Below are 18,604 nucleotides of genomic sequence, written 5' to 3' on the forward strand. Positions count from 1 at the left end.
GCTTGGGACCCAATGGCTGCTTGCTCTTCTCACTGCAGTAGTAGAGGCAGCTAAGGAAAATAGATGAAATCCCATTTGTGCAAGTGGGCCCAGCTCTCTCCTCTACCCCCCCAGGGTAAGTGCAGAAAGGTAAGTAAGCCTGTGGGGGCAGTGTCTGAAAGTATGACAAGGGACAGTGAGGTCTGGCAAGTATGACAACAGCCCTGCTGGTCCTTCCCAAGCTTACACATGGGTTCTCAAAGCCCCACAAGTTCAAAAAAGCATTGGCTTGAAGTCAACCAAACACAGGGGTCCAAGGTTTTGTTGCTAAAAAATATACCCAGCATGCTGGTGGGTTTTGGATTGGAGTTTAACATTCCCCTTTCCACTTAGAGAATAGAAATGCTACATCAGGTGTTTGTGTGTGAGGTGCCCACCAGTGCAATTCGTCATTCCACTCCCAAAAAGCATCTGAGCTTAAAAGGAATAGGAACAAGCCATGGGGAGCCCAGGGCACCTCTGTGCTCACTTCAGGGGGATGCAGTGAGACAGTAGGGATGGTGGCTTTGCACCACAGCCTCTCTTTTCCCCAGCAGGAGATGGAGTATCCTCTCCTCACCAAAGGAAAGTAGCTCAGGCCTGGGAACTGCACACATCAGATACATCATGATGGCCTGAAATTTTGCTCATGTTTGGGAGCATGGTGTCAATGGATGGAGGATCAAAACAAAGTGGAGGGGGATTGAATTCAGAGAAGACTATCAGCCAGAAAAAAGATCAATGCTCACATGAAAGCCACACTTTATCCCACTCCCTCCCTCAAAATTCTTACTGGTCCCTGGCATTTGGAATCAGCTGATACAGATTTTCCCTGATTCAGATTGGATCCAGGCAGAATTCTGAAGTCTCAAAGATGTCCATTATTGAACCACATCCTAATGATACACTGAGGTAGACTGTGCTGGAAAAAAAAAATCATTACCCCACATTCACCTGTTTATTTTTCTTTTGATAAAAATTTACATGCACTCCATTTTTTTTACGAAAGTGATTTTTACAGTGATTTTTTATATATTAAAATAAATAATTTTCCCCTAATATAAGAAAACCTTTCTGAATTAGAAAAATGTGAAAATTGTTGCTAGTTTCGTATATGGCCACTACAAATTTACTATGAAAAGAACAAAATACCTAGATCTACATGTTTTCAATTTACGTACAGACCCTCTTATATGTACAAAATAAATTTGGCGAAAATAATTTCTGTACTCTTGTTCCTTGTACCCAATCATTGAGGCTCCCCAGAAATATTTCATGTGCTGTAATTTCTCAAATCATATAAATAAGAGAGTAATAGGCAATTGGGATTTATGTCTACCTGTGTTCTTAATCAAGAAGGTTCAGAGGTCGCCATTGTCTCTATCCTGTTCTTAAGCCCACAACTTTTAAGAGAAGAGGAGAAGGAAGCAATCAAAAACTCATGAGAAAATGCTCTCAGGGATAACCCGTGGGTGATGATTTTGATGAACCAAGGTAATGAGTTCACCATGTTCTTTATTTGAGCAGCTGTGATTCTTTCCCCCAAAGGGAAGAAACTGGATTCACGCCCATTCAGAAGTTCTCGGTGGCGTGAAGGTCCTTAGCAGTTTCTCCTCCAGGCTCTACTCTCTTGGGGACTGCAACATCATAAGCACCTGAGAGTTCTGCTCAGGCCCCACATCTGGCCCAGCTGAGGTCACTGGGCACAGAGCAGCTTCTGGGAGGTCATCTCTGAGGACAGTTGGATGCCCTGAGGGTGGAGGGGACCAACAGGTGCATCTCGCTTCATATTGCTTAGTGTTCTCAAAGTCCATCTGGGCTGTCGCACTTTGGGATTTGATTCGGTTGTTTGCGCAATAATTGTAGGCTGTGCACACCCAGTTGAGGAAGCGTGCGAGGTACACACAAGGAACCAACAGATCCAAGAGCCACAAGTATGTCTGAAGGCAGGACTCAGCTCCAAGTGGCTATCGGCTTACCCAAACAGAAATCAAACCATCCACCAAACCCAATGGCCCACACCCTCAGCATGGCCTCATCACGTCCAAAAGGGTCAGCAGCTAATGTGGCTTTATTCCCAGAAAAGTGGATGCCTTTAAGACCAAACAAATCAGCCACTGGTGCCTCGCACGCACCCCCTCTGCACACAGGCAGACCAATCCACAAGCCCTCCCCCCACCCCAGGAAACAGGGTAATAACTTATGAGGCTGACGTTGGAGAGTTTTAAAAAATTAAATATGTTACAATATATCCTCAAAACTCTTAATCATCTCAGTTCTTTTTTTTTTTCTTTTTTTTTTTTTTCTTTTTTTATGTCCTAGCTTTGTTTGGTCTTGAAAAGATCCACTATCACTCCAAACTACTCCCTTGGCTCCCGGAAAACATTTTTCACCAAAGTTAAGGGAGAAAAGACTCCTGAGACTAGGCTTGGGGCAGAAGAATCTGTGGAGGGCACAGTCTCCCAGTAAATAAGAAGGAAGGAGATGGGAGGATCAGGAGCTCGAGAAGAACAGAACCTTCATGAGCCGACCCCCAAAGCATCAACTCGGCATGAACACTTTGCACACGCATGACTGTGTGCACATACACACACACACCAGCCATGTCTAGCCTGGACATACACACACACATATACACACAGACACACGTGAGCCACACGCTGGGACTGCAGATCCTTATCAAAAGTATAAAAGCAGCAGCTATTGGTCAATTTGAGGAACTGATTTTTGTGAAGAAAAAAAAAAATCCTTCAGCCTGGATGAGAAAAACCTTCCCAAAGCCCGCTCTGTAAAGCCTGAAATTCTACTGGAACAGGGTTGGCTTTTTTTTTTTTTCTTTCTTTCAAACTTTTGTTCCACAAACAAGTTTTATGCTTTATACTGTAGCTCAGATACCAGGAAAAAAGAAAAAAAGAAAAAAAAAAAGAAAAGAAAAAAGAGATTTGTAAAAACAGGTGCTTGCTTTCAATCTACTAAAAAAAAAAAAAAAAAAGTAACATCCTGGCTTAAAACCTCAGTTGTCTACAAGGACAGCAGCCAAGGAAACCCCTTCTCTTCCAGGGTCACAGTTAAATTCTCCGACAGCTAGTCAAATTGGCAATCAAACAAATGTGTTTTTAAGTCATAGATGAACAGCAATGGATAGTAATGATCTCTGAGCTCCGTTTGACACTGTGGCAGATTCGTATGAGAATCCTGAGTTTTCTGGAGGCCTTCAAAGCAGAGGAAAGTGAAGACGGGATCCCCTCCCCCAAGACAGGCGCTGTTAGGAAGGATTCGACCTTGGCAGAGTCAGAATCCGTCCATTTTTCTTGCCCCCGTTCATGTGAGTGTAGGGGATGTGCTCCTCGTAGCTCCGCTTTAGGCCCAGCGAGGACCCTGCATCCCGGCCCCCGGCCTCCTCCCGCTGAGAGTGTGAGGCCCGATCCAGGGGGACACTCTCCATGTCCTCAAACTCCATCTCCAACTCCTCGCTCTCGGGTGCCTTGTTCTCCTCGCTGTGGAAGAAGGAAACTTCTGGAAAGCTGGGGTGCAGGTCATCCTTGAGCAGGTCGACGATCTCCAGGAAGGTGGGCCGCATCTTGGGATTGAACTGCCAGCACATGCGCATCAGGTCAGTGCTGCAGGACAGAGGGACACGTCAGGAATAGCCCCGGGGCATCCGGCCAAGCAGTCCCCACCCCGACCCTGTCCTCTGTGTCCCACACCCATGATGACAAGTTCCAATATCAGAAGGCGGCCACCAGCGCAGGCAACGAGCAAGACAGAAACAGGACTTCCCAGGTGAGATCAAGAAGGGCCCCTCTTGATGCAGCCACATGTTTTTCTTTTTTTTTTTTTTCTAGTTTTTTTTTTAATATTTTATTTATTCATGAGAGACACAGAGAGAGAGGCAGAGACACAGGCAGAAGGAGAAGCAGGCTCCATGCAGGGAGCCCAATGTGGGACTCGATCCAGGGATCCCAGGGACTCGATCACTACCTGAGCCAAAGGCAGACACTCAACCACTGAGCCACCCAGCCATCCCCATTTGGTGCATTTCATAAAACTTAATACCTACTGGGGCTGTTGAAAGGCTCCCCTGTGCCAATGAGCACTCTTTCTAGGGTCCAAGATCCTTCAGGGTTGAGATGCTTGAGGCTTGATGGGGCAGCTAAGTGGACTGAACCTAGCGAACCAGGGTCTCTGAGCAGCCATCCTGCAGGCCTAGCACTCGTGACTTGCAGGGTGCTGGCCAGGGGTTACAAGAGCACACAATACAGGTGCTGGGGGCTTGGGATTTCTATTTTACCGCTTCCTCTCCCCACTGTAACTTCTAAGGCAGGGTTTGACAAATTTCCCACCCGTGGACCAAATCTGGCCCCCTGAAGTGTTTTTGTAAATAAAGTTTTATTGGCACACAGCCACACCTATTCATTTATGTACTGTTCGTGGCCATCTTCATTCTACAGTGCAGAGCTGCATCACTGCAACAGAGAGCCACATGGCCCACAAGGCTGGAAATACTTATAATATGGCCCTTTAAAGAAAGTTTGTGGGGATGCCTGGGTGTCTCCGTCAGTTAAGCATCTGCCTTTGGCTCAGGTCATGATCTCAGGGTCCTGGGATCGAGCCCCACATCAGGCTCCCTGCTCAACTGTGTTGAGTCTGCTTCTCCTTCTCCCTCTGCCCCTCCCTGCCGCTTGTGCTCTCTGGCTCTCTATCTCTGTCAAATAAATAAAAAGAAAAAAGAAAATTTATGTACCTCTGCCCTAGGGCCTACTTCATTTCCCTGGTCCTGAAACTACAGCCAGCTGCTCGTGGCTAGGAAAGGACTTTCACGAAGCAACATTTAGAAATAACTGCTCAGAGTTTCTAAATAACTCTGCTTCATACTTTTTCCTATGAGGTCCCCTTCCAAAAGAGTTTTCTAAATTAACAGTCTTATTCTTTGGTGGATGAAGCCTCCAAATGGTCTTTCCCCCTGGATTTTCCAGGAGGAGAAACTTTTTTCTTAAGAAACATTGATAAAGGACATTATATGCAAACAATCTCGTTGTAGAACCAAAACATGAAGAAAATTTAGTCTGCACTCAACTCTCCTACAGATCTCACCTCTTTTGTCTTTTCTATCTGGAGACATTTGGAAACAATAGATGCACACTTTTTACACTTAACATTTTAACATAGGCTTATCCACCAAGTTGTAAAATATTTTTATAAGCATCATTTAAAATTTCAATTGCTACATCATTTTAATTTATAAATTTACTTGGCAGTTCTCCTGTTGCTGGGTATTTAGATCACTTCAATCTTTTTGAGACTTTAAATAATATTGCTCAAGGGGCACCTGGTGGCTCAGCCGGTTAAGTGTCTGCCTTCAGCTCAGGTCGTGATCTCGGGGTCCTGGGATCGAGCCCCATGTCGGGCTCCCTGTTTGGCAGGGAGTCTGCTTCTCCCTCTGCCTCTGGCCCTGGTCATGTGCTCTCACTCTCTCAAATAAATAAATACAATTTTAAAATAACATTACTCTGAGCAGCTATTAACAACAGGCGGATAAAAATGATTATCTCGCCAAACCACTGCCAGCACAGAGTATTAAAGCTCTCTTTTCTTTCGTTCTTCCTTCCCTTTTTTTTTTTGCTAATTTAGGAAGATAGTATTTTCCTTCATTTTACTTTATGTTTATCAGACTATTAGTAAGACTGGACGAGCCTGGAAGTGTTTAATGGCCTGTTTGTGTGTCTTGGTCCTATAACAAAAAAATTGTTTTTTCTATGACTAAAATTTACAACAAAAATTGGGGGAGTGGGGAGATAGGTAACACATCTCCCTGACCAAAAAATAATTCTAATGTTTATGCTTAAGATTTTTTTCCCCAATTCTGTTGAGATATAATTGATATGTCAGATTATATTAATTCCCTGACAAAATGTAAAGTATATAAAGGATCGAGAGTTAAACAGAAATAGAAACCCACCCCAGCCACCCAGTTGCCTTCTCCCGTGGTAACCACTGCTGCGGGGTTTCTTTATAGCCTTCCACAGACATGATATGCAAGACAGCATACGTGTAAAGATGTGACGTGCATACATGTAGCATGATGTGCAAAAAAGTGTCCATGCGAAGACACAACATGCTAACACCAGCTCACGTGTAGATGTAAGACACACAAACCAAAGGGCGATGCCTTTTTGATGAAGAGCCCGCGCACTGCACTCTTTCTACACTTACACTCTCTCCGGACAATTGTCAGGTTGATCCAGATACCCTCCGTCCATGACAAATTTCAACACCTGTTCATTAGACAGGCCTTGGTAAGGCTGCTCTGCCAAGCTGGTGATTTCCCAAAGGACCACGCCAAAGGACCTGGCAACGACAGTTGAAAGTAGTAACAAAAAAGCCATTAGAGCGCACGCACACACACACACACACACACACACACACACACGCCCCCTTTCTTGGTTTCCTAGAACGCGGTTGGCCAGTTAATTAAACAATTCATGCTGCATTCAGAAATGCCTATATTAGTGTCAATCGGATCACAAGTAGCCGTGCAAGGGTCCTCAGACAGGACATCCCCTTCACTTCCCAGATCAAGAGCCTATGAGGAAGGAAGGCGGGTTTTAACTGGCCCCCTCTTGCCGGTCACACTGGTGGGAGGACCTGGTATTCAAGCCCAGCATTCTGTCCGCCAATCCATGCACAACTCACCACATGTCAGAAGAAGTGGTAAAGACCCCGTCCTTCAGGGACTCCGGTGCCATCCACCGCACGGGGAGCAGACCCTTGCCTCCTTTCCGGTAGTAATCCGTCTCATAGATGTCTCTGGTCATCCCAAAGTCTGACAACAAATGATTCACATGGTCTTAACCCTTAGCCTACAGTCCAGGTGTCTCCATCTTTACTGCCCCATGCCTTGGAGAACCTTCAGATGGGCTCACCTGCCCCAGGTGTATGCTCACCTAGGTGGCGGTCAAGTCCAGTGAGAATGGATTCTGAGGGTACTCACGGGGAAATGGAGAAGGTGGACCACCAGGTAAGGGGAAGGATAAGGAAGCACCAAGTGGCCAAGAAGCAACATTCTGGCCCACAGCCTGGGAATCCCATTCTCAGCAATACTTCCTTCCCACCCATGACCTTGCAGTTATCCCAAACCGAAGTTTTGGGTCTCTGCAGCCAACATGCTCTTCTCTGCTAGGTATGGGCCCCCCACCACCCAGATGCCCAGCTTAAAACCCAGGATTGGGTCCCCTTTTGACCACCCCTCTCTCCTCATACCCACATCTACAATAGCAGCGCGTCCTACACACTCTTCTTCCACATCCCGCTCTAATCCAACTCTTCCTCTCCATCACTCCAGCCCCGCCCCAGGCTCACTGCCAGTTTCACCTGCAGGACCTTCCCCCCATCCTGACCCCAACAATCCACTGCACAAGAGAAGCTACAGGATCATACTATTTCTTGCTTCCCATGGCTAAGGGAGGAGGTCTTTGGGGATTATAAGGAGGATGCCACCACTTCTGGCTTCCCTTGCTGATAATGTCGTTTTGGGGTCATAAATAGGATCACATCACTTCTAGCTTCCTACTGGCTCCTTGGGATGATACCTCGGTGACTAATTGACTAATAAGGCCCTTCCAGGTCTGCCTCCTGCCTCTCTCCCTAACCTCACATCTCATTCTGGTCTGTTCTCCTCCACGTTCCTTTAAATTCACCCCACATCAACCATCCTTCTGGCCTCAGGCCTTGGCATATGCTGGAGTGCCCCCTGGCATGCTGTCATTCAGGTCAACTCATCCTACAAGTTTTGGCCCAAAGCCTGCCTCCCTGCAGAGAGAGGTGTCTCCTCTCTACGAAGGAACTCTGTTTTCCCTTCAGGACTCCTTTCCCAGCCTTCCTTATCTTGTTTATACAAGCTCTATGTTACTGTTCACCCTTGAATGGCCCTGTCCAGTGGAACGTTCTGTGATGATGATGAACACGGTCTACGTTTACACGGCCCGATATGGCAGCCAGCAGGCTCAAGGTGGCGACTGAGCGCTTGAAATGTGGCCAGTGCACCCAAGGAACACATTTTCAATTCTATTTAATTTAAGTTACCTTAAATGTAAACGGCCACAGGTGGCCAGGGGCTACCCAGGGGCTGGGGGGTGCAGATAAAGAGCACCTGCTGCGGGAGGGCAGGAAAATCGTGGCGACTTATCCATCACCAGTCACATCTATGGGCTCCTAGAGTGGTGGCTTCCACCGACGGGGAACACAGTTACGCAGAGCAGTAAACACGCACGCCCACGTGCAAATGCAATTAAACTACAGTGTGAGGACCAGAGGCCCGCTCTGCACTACTGGAAAAAGCTGAGCTGCTTGGGTCAGACAACCCCTTCCGAAATCGAACCTGGCCTGGGCCACATGCTTCAAAGCAGAAGGCCAGACAAACCTCCAATTTTGACAGTGAAATCGTGGGCGACCATGCAGTTTCGGGCTGCTAGATCCCGGTGCACAAACTTCTTGGCGTTCAGGTAGGCCATCCCGTCGGCGATCTCCGCCGCCATCTGAATCATCTCTTGCAGGGTAGGCGGAGGGCGGCCGGGGTTATTCTAAAGTCAAAACACGGGTTTGGGTTCAGGGTCTCGGATGCCCGTGGCCAGTGGGGGGGAAGGGGGCGGCGCCCTGCTGGGTCCCCAGGGCCAGCTCACCTCAGCCTCCGGCCGCAGGGAGCGGAGGTAGCTCTTCAGGTCTCCGTGAGCCATCAGCTCCATCACCACCAGCGTCGGTTGGCCTTTGGACACCACCCCCAGGAGGCGGACCTGTGAGGCAAGCACGGGGGTCATCTTGGGTGAGGGCCTGGGGAAAGGTTTCCACCCACCAAGGTCTCCCCCGTCTGACGTCTGTGTTGCACACGGCACCCCATGTGGGGGGCCCTGGTCTGTCTGGCTCAAATGCCAGGGTCAATGCCTTGCTGGGACGGGGGAGGGAGGAGGGATTCTGGACTCGTGGTCTGGGGGGGGAGGAGCAGACAGCAACACTCTGAGGCGGCCCCTCGGAGAGCTCCTTGGTGTCCCTGAGCACATAAGGCATGTCCCCACCTCCAAGGCTTTGCACCTGCTCTTCCCTCTGTCTGACTCTCTGGTCCCTGACATGTCCATATAGCTCAATCCCTCCATCCTTTTTTTTTTTTTTAAGATTTTATTTATTCATGAGAGATGTGGAGAGAAAGGCAGAGACATAGGCAGAGGGAAAAGCAGGTTCCTTGCAAGGAACCTGATGTGGGACTCGATCCTAGGACCTCAGGATCATGACCTGAGCCAAAGGCAGACACTCAACCCCTGAGCCACCCAGGTGCCCCTCAATCCCTCCATCCTTAAAACACCTTCCCTACCCCCACATTCCCAGTCCCCTGACTCTGCTCTGCTGTTACATCCTGCCACAGCATTGACTCCTAACATCCTCCATAAGGAACCCATGGGTTTATAGTCAGACTCCATGGCTGTACAGGAAGCTCCACAAGGGCAGGAATTGGCTGCATCCAAGAGACGAGAATGGGCCTTAGCATGGGGCGGACCCCCTTTAACAACGCACGGTGAGGAAGGACACAAGGCTCATGGAGAAGCAATGGGACCGCCATGGGTGCAGAAGAGCATGAAGAGGCTGTGCTGACTTGGGGGGGATGAGGTGAACCGCATGAGGTGGGGAGGGCCGCTGTGGCCTTGGGGGGCTCTGCTGCCACCCTGTTCTCCCAAGCCTCTCTTTCCCTCCATCCCTCGCCCCTCCCCCACGCTGTGCCCACAAACCCGCCAGCCAGCCTTGGTGTCTATACAAGGCCGCTTGTCACTGCGGTATTCCTGTCCCCCTCCCCCAGAAGCCCCTCCTTGTTCCTTGTGAACCTAAACCTAATAAAATTCTGAGCAAATTGAAAAAAAAAAACACATGAGGTGGTTCACCTCATGTTTAAGGGTTACAAGGGGGGCCAGGAAGAGGGAAGACACAAAAGATTCTGGAGAGCAATGGGATGAGTCTGGCTCCGGGCAAGGTGGGAGAGGATGGGATTAGAGAAGGACAAAGGGGGCGTCTGGGTGGCTCAGGGGTTGAGCATCTGCCTTCAGCTCAGGGCATGATCCTGGGGTCCTGGGTTCGAGTCCTGCATCGGGCTCCCCGCAGGGAGCCTGCTTCTCCCTCTGCCTGTGTCTCTGCCTCTCTCTCTGTGTCTCTCATGAATAAATAAATAAAATCTCTAAAAAAAAAATGAGAGAAGGGAGAAGGTAGGCACCGGCCCCCACACCTTTAGGATGCTTGGCAGAGTCGGGGCCAGGCCGGTGGCAGGCTGGTGTCCTCCTGCACTGTGCAGTCGGAGGAGGGAGGACGGAAGAGGTGGGATGGGGAGCGTGCACGGAAGGAGGCCTCTGGCCGCTTCCAGGGCAAATGCAGGACTCACCACGTGGTGACAGGTGAAGCCCTTCATGACTGATGCCTCGTTGAGAAACTCGATCCTCTCTCGCAGGCTGGCAGACTCGTTGACGGTCTTGACGGCCACGCGGGTCTCGGGCTCGCCCTTGACGATGTCCCTGGCGTTGCCCTCGTACACCATGCCGAAGGAGCCCTGCCCCAGCTCGCGCAGGAGGGTGATCTTCTCCCGCGGCACCTCCCACTCGTCCGGCACATACACAGAACATGGAAACACTGCTCCTCATTTATCTACGCGGCATCCTCGGCCGACCCGCTGGAGGGACCCCCAGCTGCCTCCCACCTGAGCCCCCCAAACCACCCCCCCGGCAAAGGTCCACTAAGTGACTTCTGTGGTCCAGGACCTGTGCCGGGCACTGGGCACAGAGCCAAGGACCGGACAGGTGTGGGGCTGTTCCCTTCTCAGAGGGGACAGCCAAGGCTTGGGAAGGAGCCACAACCCATCCAGGGTCCCCGCCAGGAAGTGCCGAGCTGAGCCTGCCTCCTCATCCTTTCGATCTGATCTCAGAGCCCAGCCACCGAACGACCCTACTTCCCGTCTCAGGCTGTCGTTTCTGTAAAGCGCCAAGGGGATGGGAGGCCACCCAGCCTGCCAACCCCTGGACATGTGACGGAGGCCATGCAAGACCACCCAGCACCAGCTGATGGGTCAGCAGGCAGCCTGCAGCCATGTGAACGAGCCCCAACGAGACCAAAAGATTAGCCCAGCTGAGCAGATCCCAGGTGGCGGACCCACCAAATGGTGAGCTGACAGATGCCGGCTGTTTTAAGCCACTAACTCTGGGGTGGTTTGTTACACGGCCAACAATTTGCAGACGAATGCACAAAGGCCTCATAAGAAAAGCCATTTAAAATGGTTCCTGCCTTCTTCCAAACGGGGGCTAAATTGTGTGTTCCCCCCAAAAAAAATTTATGTTGAAGTCCTAACCCTGGTAGCTCAGAATGTGACTGTATTTGAAGACAGGGCTGGTCAACCAGGCCCAGACTGTACACCCCAGAACCCACTGAGATCATTCAAAATAGCCAGTCCTCGATCTCACCCTGCCTTGCCTTGCCCTCCTGAGGAGACCACAATGAAGATGCTCATCCACCTTCTCCCACACTCCCTCTGCCTCCTGCCCGACCCCAGGGCTTCCCTGTGTGGTGCCCCATGCCTTATCAGACCTGATCAAAACAAATCCTGGGTATCCTTAAAAACATCACCCCTGTATCCCACGGCAGCATCCTGCCAGGCAACAGTGCCCATGCCTCAAAAGTCACCTTTGGATTTTTTTTGGCTGCATGAAGTACTTTGGAAACATAACGTGACACATGCTTTCTCCTCTGAAGGAACAACCAAGCTTTACCTCTAGGGGCTGCTCAATGCCCTTTGGTACAATCAAGGGAAATTGAGTCGGTCCTATACTCCCACCACCAGCATCAGCGTCACATCTGTGTTTGGCTACTGCTAGCAGCAGGTGTGTCCCCGGCACCCACATGGTCCCCTGTCTGCCCCATCTTACCCTTCATTCTTGTCCTTCCCACCCCTCATCTCCCGTCTCTCATTTTGGCTTCCGACTCCCATTGACCAGCCTGGATGGCAAGTCCATACATGGCTCTCTGACTCTGACCCTCGGCACCGTCCCTGGCACAGGTCCCAGGATCCACACTCCTACAGCTGAGACACTAGATTCTCAGCCCAGTTCACGGGTCCCAGACCAGCTAGACCAGCCCAGCCATACACCAGGTGCTTGGCTGCTCAGAGTAAGGCAGTCTGCAAGGGGCAGGTCTGCAAGGGGCAGGTCTGCAAGCTCAAGTGAACAAGAGAGCTTGTGTCAGCCTCCCCCGGGTGTCAACCCCTGACTCCACTTGACAGGGATGGCCAAGGAGCCCAAAAGGCAGGATTCTGGCCACCGAGGGGTAAGGGGATGGTACTCACCATCACTGGCACTGAGGTACTCAGGGTTTGAAGAAGCATACAGCGGTCCCAGTGGCCCATCCGGCTGCCTGGAGGAGAACAAGGAGGACATCCCAGCTTGATATTCTCACAGGACTCTGGGTCACTCGCAGGGGGAATATAGGCTCCTCAATGCAAACGGCAACCCTTACCAGGAGCATCCATGTGATCCTGGATACGGTCCAGGGTGTTAGGAGTGGGAGCCCATCACATGGCTACTTCAGTGCATCAACATAGGACCACAAATCATAACTTACGGTTGCCCATATAACACCTAAAGGCCACTCACCCTTTACTGTTCTCATCCCAGCTCATGAGAAACAACTGCTAAATTTTCAGGAAGTTTGAGAGCAGGCTTTGAATACAGCCATCGTCCAAAATTACATGATATCAGCTTATAATTTAATAAAATGACATTAAAAGCAAAACTCACCACTTCCTAATTATCATGTTACTTCTTACTACCATCAGCGTCATGTCTGTAGCTTGAAACTGGCCACAGTGGGAATATTTACATCACAGAAAGAAACAGGAATGCTACAAACCAAGACTCCATCTATCATTCTGTTGTCTGTCCAGGTTTGAGGAAATGATGGCAAAAAAATGTAGACAATGCAGAATAAGCGTAAAAGTGTGTCATTTCAGGGCTCCTGGGGGCTCAGTCAATTAAGCAGCTGACTCTTTTTTTTTGTTTTTTTTTTAAGATTTTATTTATTTATTCATTAGAGACACACAGAGAAAGGCAGGAACACAAGCAGAGGGAGAAGCAGGCTCTCTGCGGGGAGTCCAATGTGGGACTCGATCCTAGGACCTCAGGATCATGACCTGAGCCAAAGGCAGATGCTCAACCACTGAGCCACCCAGGCATCCCAAGAGGCTGGTTATGATCTCAGGATCCTAGGATCGAGCCCTGCGTTGGGCTCCCTGCTGAGCATGGAGTCTGCTTGGGATTCTCTCTCCCTCTCCCTCTGCCCCTCCTCCTGCTTGCTCTCTCTCTCTCAAAGAAATAATCTTAAAAAAAGAAAGCATGTCATCTCCGTAGCCACGATGTTGCAAATGGCAAAAAATTTTTGAGAAAATGTTCCTCTGGCATTTAAGAGTTACTCCTTGATTGAGTGAAGTCACCTCTCTATTGATGAACCTACACATCTTAGTTCATTTTTCCCTTACTCTTTAATGAAAATAAGACATCAACCAACATTCAGGTTGGAACTACACTCATTCATCACCCGCAGCCATAGGTGGACTGTAGATACAAAGGTTCGGGGAGGGGAAGAAAATCAACCAAAACATTTGGGGAGAATCAACCAACTAGAGGGAATTTATGATAAAGAGCATTATGTACTGTATTATGATCATTACCTGTACGTTGTGTGCTATCTGTATCCCTCGTGTCAGCAACATTTTGGGGGGAGGGGGTCAGCAAAATTTATAATGAGCTTAGCTATAGCTCTCTCTGTATCTAGGCATACTTTCTTTTCTGGAGAGCCAGTCTTTCACCATTTACCAGTGCACCACTGTACCCACCTCTTTCTCAGGAACAGGTAAATACTTCCAATCACAACACTGAAGAGAAAGACAAAGATGAGGGGGCCGATGATAATTTTTGCAATATTCGATGGGACATCTACTGAAATGGAATAAGAAAATATATAGTTCGCATCAAAATGTGTTCACATCACAAATCACACCTATGCCTATAATGGTGGGAGCCACACACACCTGCCCCTTCTCTTGTCCCCGAGCCTCTCTGCTGGTCTCCCCAACTCTTCTTTTCCAGCAGTCCTGAAACACCGGCTGGCTCCCAGAGGCCCTGACCCCCAGACCACTGCCCACTGTCAGTCTTCTCCCCCCATACCCCACAGGGCCAGCTTCACAGACACATAGCCCACGCCATCATCCAAGTCCCCACACTTGGCAAGGCACTGCTCCCTAACACTCCACTGTCACCATCTTGAAAGTCTTAATAATTTTTAGGGGTGCCTCAGTCAGCTAAGCATCTGCCTCGACTTAGGTCATGATCCCAGGATCCTGGGATCAAGCTCCAGATCGGGCTTCCTGCCCAGTGGGAAGTCTGTTTCTCCCTCTCCCTCTGCTGCTCCCCCAGCTTGTGTTCTCTCTCTCTCTTTCTCAAGTAAATAAATAAAATCTTAAAAAAAAAAACACCCAGAAACAAAAGACTTGCCAATCCGATTCGTTAAAAATTACATGTTGTTTTAATTTGCTTCTTTTTTCTTTTTCTTTTTTGATGTGATTTTGGTTGGACATTTTCTTATGTTTTCTATCTTTTATATTTCTTTTTAAATTGGCTATTTATAAAAAAAATGGCTATTTATGTTCTTTGCATATTCTTGTGTTGGGATTTATATATATCTTCTACTCACATACTATATATCTATATATCTATAATATAGATATTCATTTTATATCAAGGAGATTAAATCTTTGTCAATGACGTTACAAAAATTTTTCCCATTTTAATATTTTCCTTGCCATTTTATTCATGGCGTCCCTGGTTCTTAAGCAAGAGACTCCAAATCCTTGAAATGTCCTGGGTAATAGGAGTGTTTTTGTTATTGACAAGCTTCTTGGAACATACCTGAGCTTAGGCTATGAGAGGAGATGACCCAGGATGGGTGCTGGTCACCAGCAGACCAAGCATGTGATTGGAAGGTTGGGACCTGAGCCACCCTGACCTCCAGAGCACCGAGGGCCTGGGGATGGAGTTCCGTCACACAGCCAACGATGCGATCAGTACTGCGTACGCTAACGAAACCCTCAACACCAAAGCTCAGAGGAGCTTCCTGGCTAGTGACCACATCAGAATGCCGGGAGGACAATGGGACACATCCTGATTCCAGGGAGAGAAGACTCAGGAGCCCAGTGTCCTGGACTCTCCTGGCCTTCCCCTATGTGTCTCTTCATTTGGGTGGTCCTGACCGATAGCCTTTATAATAATAACATGGTCATTGTAATATAACACTTTCCTGAGCTCGGGGAGCTGATCTAGCAAATGACTGAATCTGGGGGAGAGGGTCATGGGAACCCCTAAGTTTGTTGCCAGTTAGAAGTTCAAGGGAGCTTGGAGAACCCCCAACTTGCATCTGGCATCTGAAGGGACGGCAGACTTGCTGGGATCCCTGCTCCTAACCTGGCAGGGTCTATGCTAACTCTACTAGGCACCATCGGAATCATAGCATCGCACACCCAGCTGGTGTCACGACGCTCATCGCAGCCCTGACACTGGCCAGCAAGAATCACTTCCCACTTTCCAAAGCCCCACTGTGCCCAGTATGTTTGAAAATCCAGCCAGCCAAGCAGGAGCCTTGTTTCACCCCTCCCACCCAAGCTCCCACTCCTCCTGGTCTAGAATCTTCCCTGCTTCTCAATCATTTGTTTGCTTGCTCATTCAAGTGTCTAGGCTCCTACCGCATGCCAGGATAGCCATCTTCTTTTGTCCCCACTTGTACATTCTTCTAGGTCTGGGTCAAGATGTCACCACCTCCAGGAAGCATTCCTTGACCAGCTCAGCCTTCCCCAGCCTCCCACCCTGTCCAGTGTACCCTGCTCACCCAATGGCAGCACTTACTGCCCACATATCAAGAACACATCTGAGACTAGCAAGCTCAGCAAGCTCCCATGTCCTCCCTTGGAGAGCACAACCCATGTAAAAACAAATATTAAGACACTAGTAACAGGAGCTAATGTTAATCAGACATGCTCTGTACAAGCTATTTGACATTCATAATGTCACTGAAATCTCCTTTCACCTCCAAGGCGGGGAGCAGTGGGGATCTTATTATTATCCCCATGGTCAGACGAGGAAGTACAGGCTCAGAAAGGGCAAGCACATTGCCCAGGTCACACAGCACCAGCCAACAGACCCAGAGGTCCAGGCCACGGCCGGCGGGCATGGCCTCCACGCTTCCCCAGCCATCCTCTGAAATGCTCTGGCATGCAGACTTACAATAGTCTGTCACGTAGAAGTAGGTGGCTTCTGTCCAGGAGCCATTGCCCGCCAGGGAGGTGGCCCGGACTCGCACGCTGTAATTCCCCGGAGGCAGCCCGCGTAGCCTGCAGCCACGCTCCAGAGCAAAATGCCTCCGGGAGACACACAGGTGCAGCTCCTGGAAGACAAGAAGAGGAGAGAGGGCAGGTGTGAGGGTTGTTCTTTGTCACTCGGGAATGTCCATCCTCAGCAGGAATGTCCCCTGCTCCAAAATGACACCGAGGAAGGAAGCCACAGTCCGAGTACCATGCACATGAGCCACGCTGGTCCGGTCAGAATCTCCGCATTCTGGCTCTCCAGGTAAGGAAACTCACGTGGAAGCTGTCGTTATTGATAACAGCCACCCCTTCCTAAACCACAAGCCAGGTGTTTGATCTGGATCATGTCATTTCCCTCTTCCGACAACCCCACTGGGGCTCAGCCTCATGTCAGAGACCAGAAAGAGGCGACCAGGGCAGAGGTCAGCAAACTTTTTGCCATAAAGGGCCAGAGAGCACATGTTTTTGGCTTCAAGGGGCCAGGCAGTCACTGGGACCAACTCAAATGACCCACTCAACTCTGCTGTTATAGCACAAGAGCAGCCCAAGGCCAATCGCCAACCTGTAGCATCCATCCACAAGCAGATGAGGCCATGAGCCCACTGAACACGGCGGATGCCAAAGCTAAACTTCGCCCAGGTTGACATGGGTCATGACACTATTCCCCTCTCGATGTTCTGAATTCTTTTTCCAGCCATTTGAAGATATGAAAGCGATTCTTAGATCTCGAGCTGGACAAAAACAGGCATAAAAAGTTTGCCGACACCCCTGGTTGAAGAGATGACATGGTTGGTTGGAGATCTTATAGCTGGTACATGGCAGGGCCAACCCTTGAATACAGAACCATCTGGCTCCTGAGCTTTCTGAAACCACTGGGGGACACAGTCACCAGGCCTCTAGAAAGTCCAAGAAGGTCGGGGAAGAAGAGACCTACATGACCTAAACCGAATTTTAGGCTTTGCCACCCACCTGCTAGCCTCAGATCCAAACACATGAATGTACTTTATGTCTTAAGGACACATTTTATTTAAGATTTTTAAAATTTTATTTATTTATTCATGAGAGACAGAGAGAGAGAGAGAGAGAGAGAGAGAGAGAGAGGCAGAGACACAGGCAGAGGGAGAAGCAGGCTCCATGCAGGGAACCCATGTGGGACTCAATCACGGGACTCCAGGATCACACCCTGAACTAAAGGCAGATGCTTAACGGCTGAGCCACCCAGGCGTCCCAAGGACACGTTTTAAAGCTCCTTCCCACCTCTAGATTTGATTTGACTGATTTGACCATTCTGAAAAAAAGAGATGGGATCTACCTCAATCTCTGAAAACAGAGAGAAGATAAGTAGAGCATACACAGCCCAGTGATAACCGTGTAAACAGAGATCATCCCAGAGCTTTCTCAGGAGAGGCAAGATCACTGGGAAATGAGACCATGAAACCTGCACGAGTCAGGCCAAATTTTAAGAACTTTCCAAAACAGCTCCAAGTTCCTGGGCTTATCATGTGACAATAGCAGCCAGAAAACAGATCAGGCTGGATTGGGCTGGCAGCAGGGGTGGGGGCTCTGATCCAAAGGTTCTTCCAAGTAGAATGAGTCACCAAGCAGAAAGGGACAAATAAGCAAATATAGCAACCAAAGGTAGCTGCTATCAGGAACAAAGTGGAAATGCATCCTCCAAGGCTGGCAACAGGTCCCACAAACCTCAAGGGGTGAGAGGACCAGGAAGGGAGCATGATGGAAGGAACAAGAACCCAAGGCGGCTGTCTTTCCATAGGCACTGAGAAACAAAAGCAAAAACGAGAAGAAAAAAAAAAAAGAGAGAGAGAGAGAGAGAGAAGCAAAACCTGACAAAGAGCAAAGAAGCCAAATATATGAAAGTTTGTGCCATCAAGAAAGAATCTCAAAACTGTGAAAGATACTGAAACCAAGGACAGGAGTACACCAAAGTTCAACATCGATGCTCCTTCCAGGGAGGGGGTGGTCCCTGGGGCCAGGGTCTCCTGGGAAGAAAGGGGATGAAGTAAGAGGGCAAATGACTCCAGCAAGATGCTCAAGGACAGAGAGATTCGAAGGTGATGTAGCTAGAGGGAATTTCAGTTATTAACCTACAAATACCAAAAAAAAAAAAAAAAAAAAAAAAAAAACACCTCCCACCAAATG

At 49.0% G+C, this 18,604-nt stretch overlaps 1 protein-coding gene across 2 annotated transcripts in view; it reads right to left on the reverse strand.

Moving 5' to 3' along the window:
* Nucleotides 1–962: 962 nt before the first annotated feature.
* Nucleotides 963–18,604, reverse strand: part of INSR (insulin receptor) — a 136,619-nt gene continuing 118,977 nt past the window's right edge. For both annotated transcript variants that reach the window (XM_055343358.1, XM_055343359.1), the window contains 9 exons: nt 16,365–16,524; nt 13,925–14,027; nt 12,380–12,447; nt 10,433–10,677; nt 8,697–8,807; nt 8,438–8,597; nt 6,712–6,841; nt 6,232–6,366; nt 963–3,638 (listed from right to left, as the gene is read on the reverse strand). In XM_055343358.1, the coding sequence (XP_055199333.1) occupies nt 3,284–3,638; nt 6,232–6,366; nt 6,712–6,841; nt 8,438–8,597; nt 8,697–8,807; nt 10,433–10,677; nt 12,380–12,447; nt 13,925–14,027; nt 16,365–16,524 (1,467 nt within the window). In that variant the 3' untranslated portion in view covers nt 963–3,283. The remainder of the gene's footprint in view (nt 3,639–6,231; nt 6,367–6,711; nt 6,842–8,437; nt 8,598–8,696; nt 8,808–10,432; nt 10,678–12,379; nt 12,448–13,924; nt 14,028–16,364; nt 16,525–18,604) is intronic.

Source organism: Nyctereutes procyonoides, unplaced genomic scaffold (genome assembly GCF_905146905.1).
Source record: "Nyctereutes procyonoides isolate TBG_1078 unplaced genomic scaffold, NYPRO_anot_genome, whole genome shotgun sequence".
Taxonomy (NCBI): domain Eukaryota; kingdom Metazoa; phylum Chordata; class Mammalia; order Carnivora; family Canidae; genus Nyctereutes; species Nyctereutes procyonoides.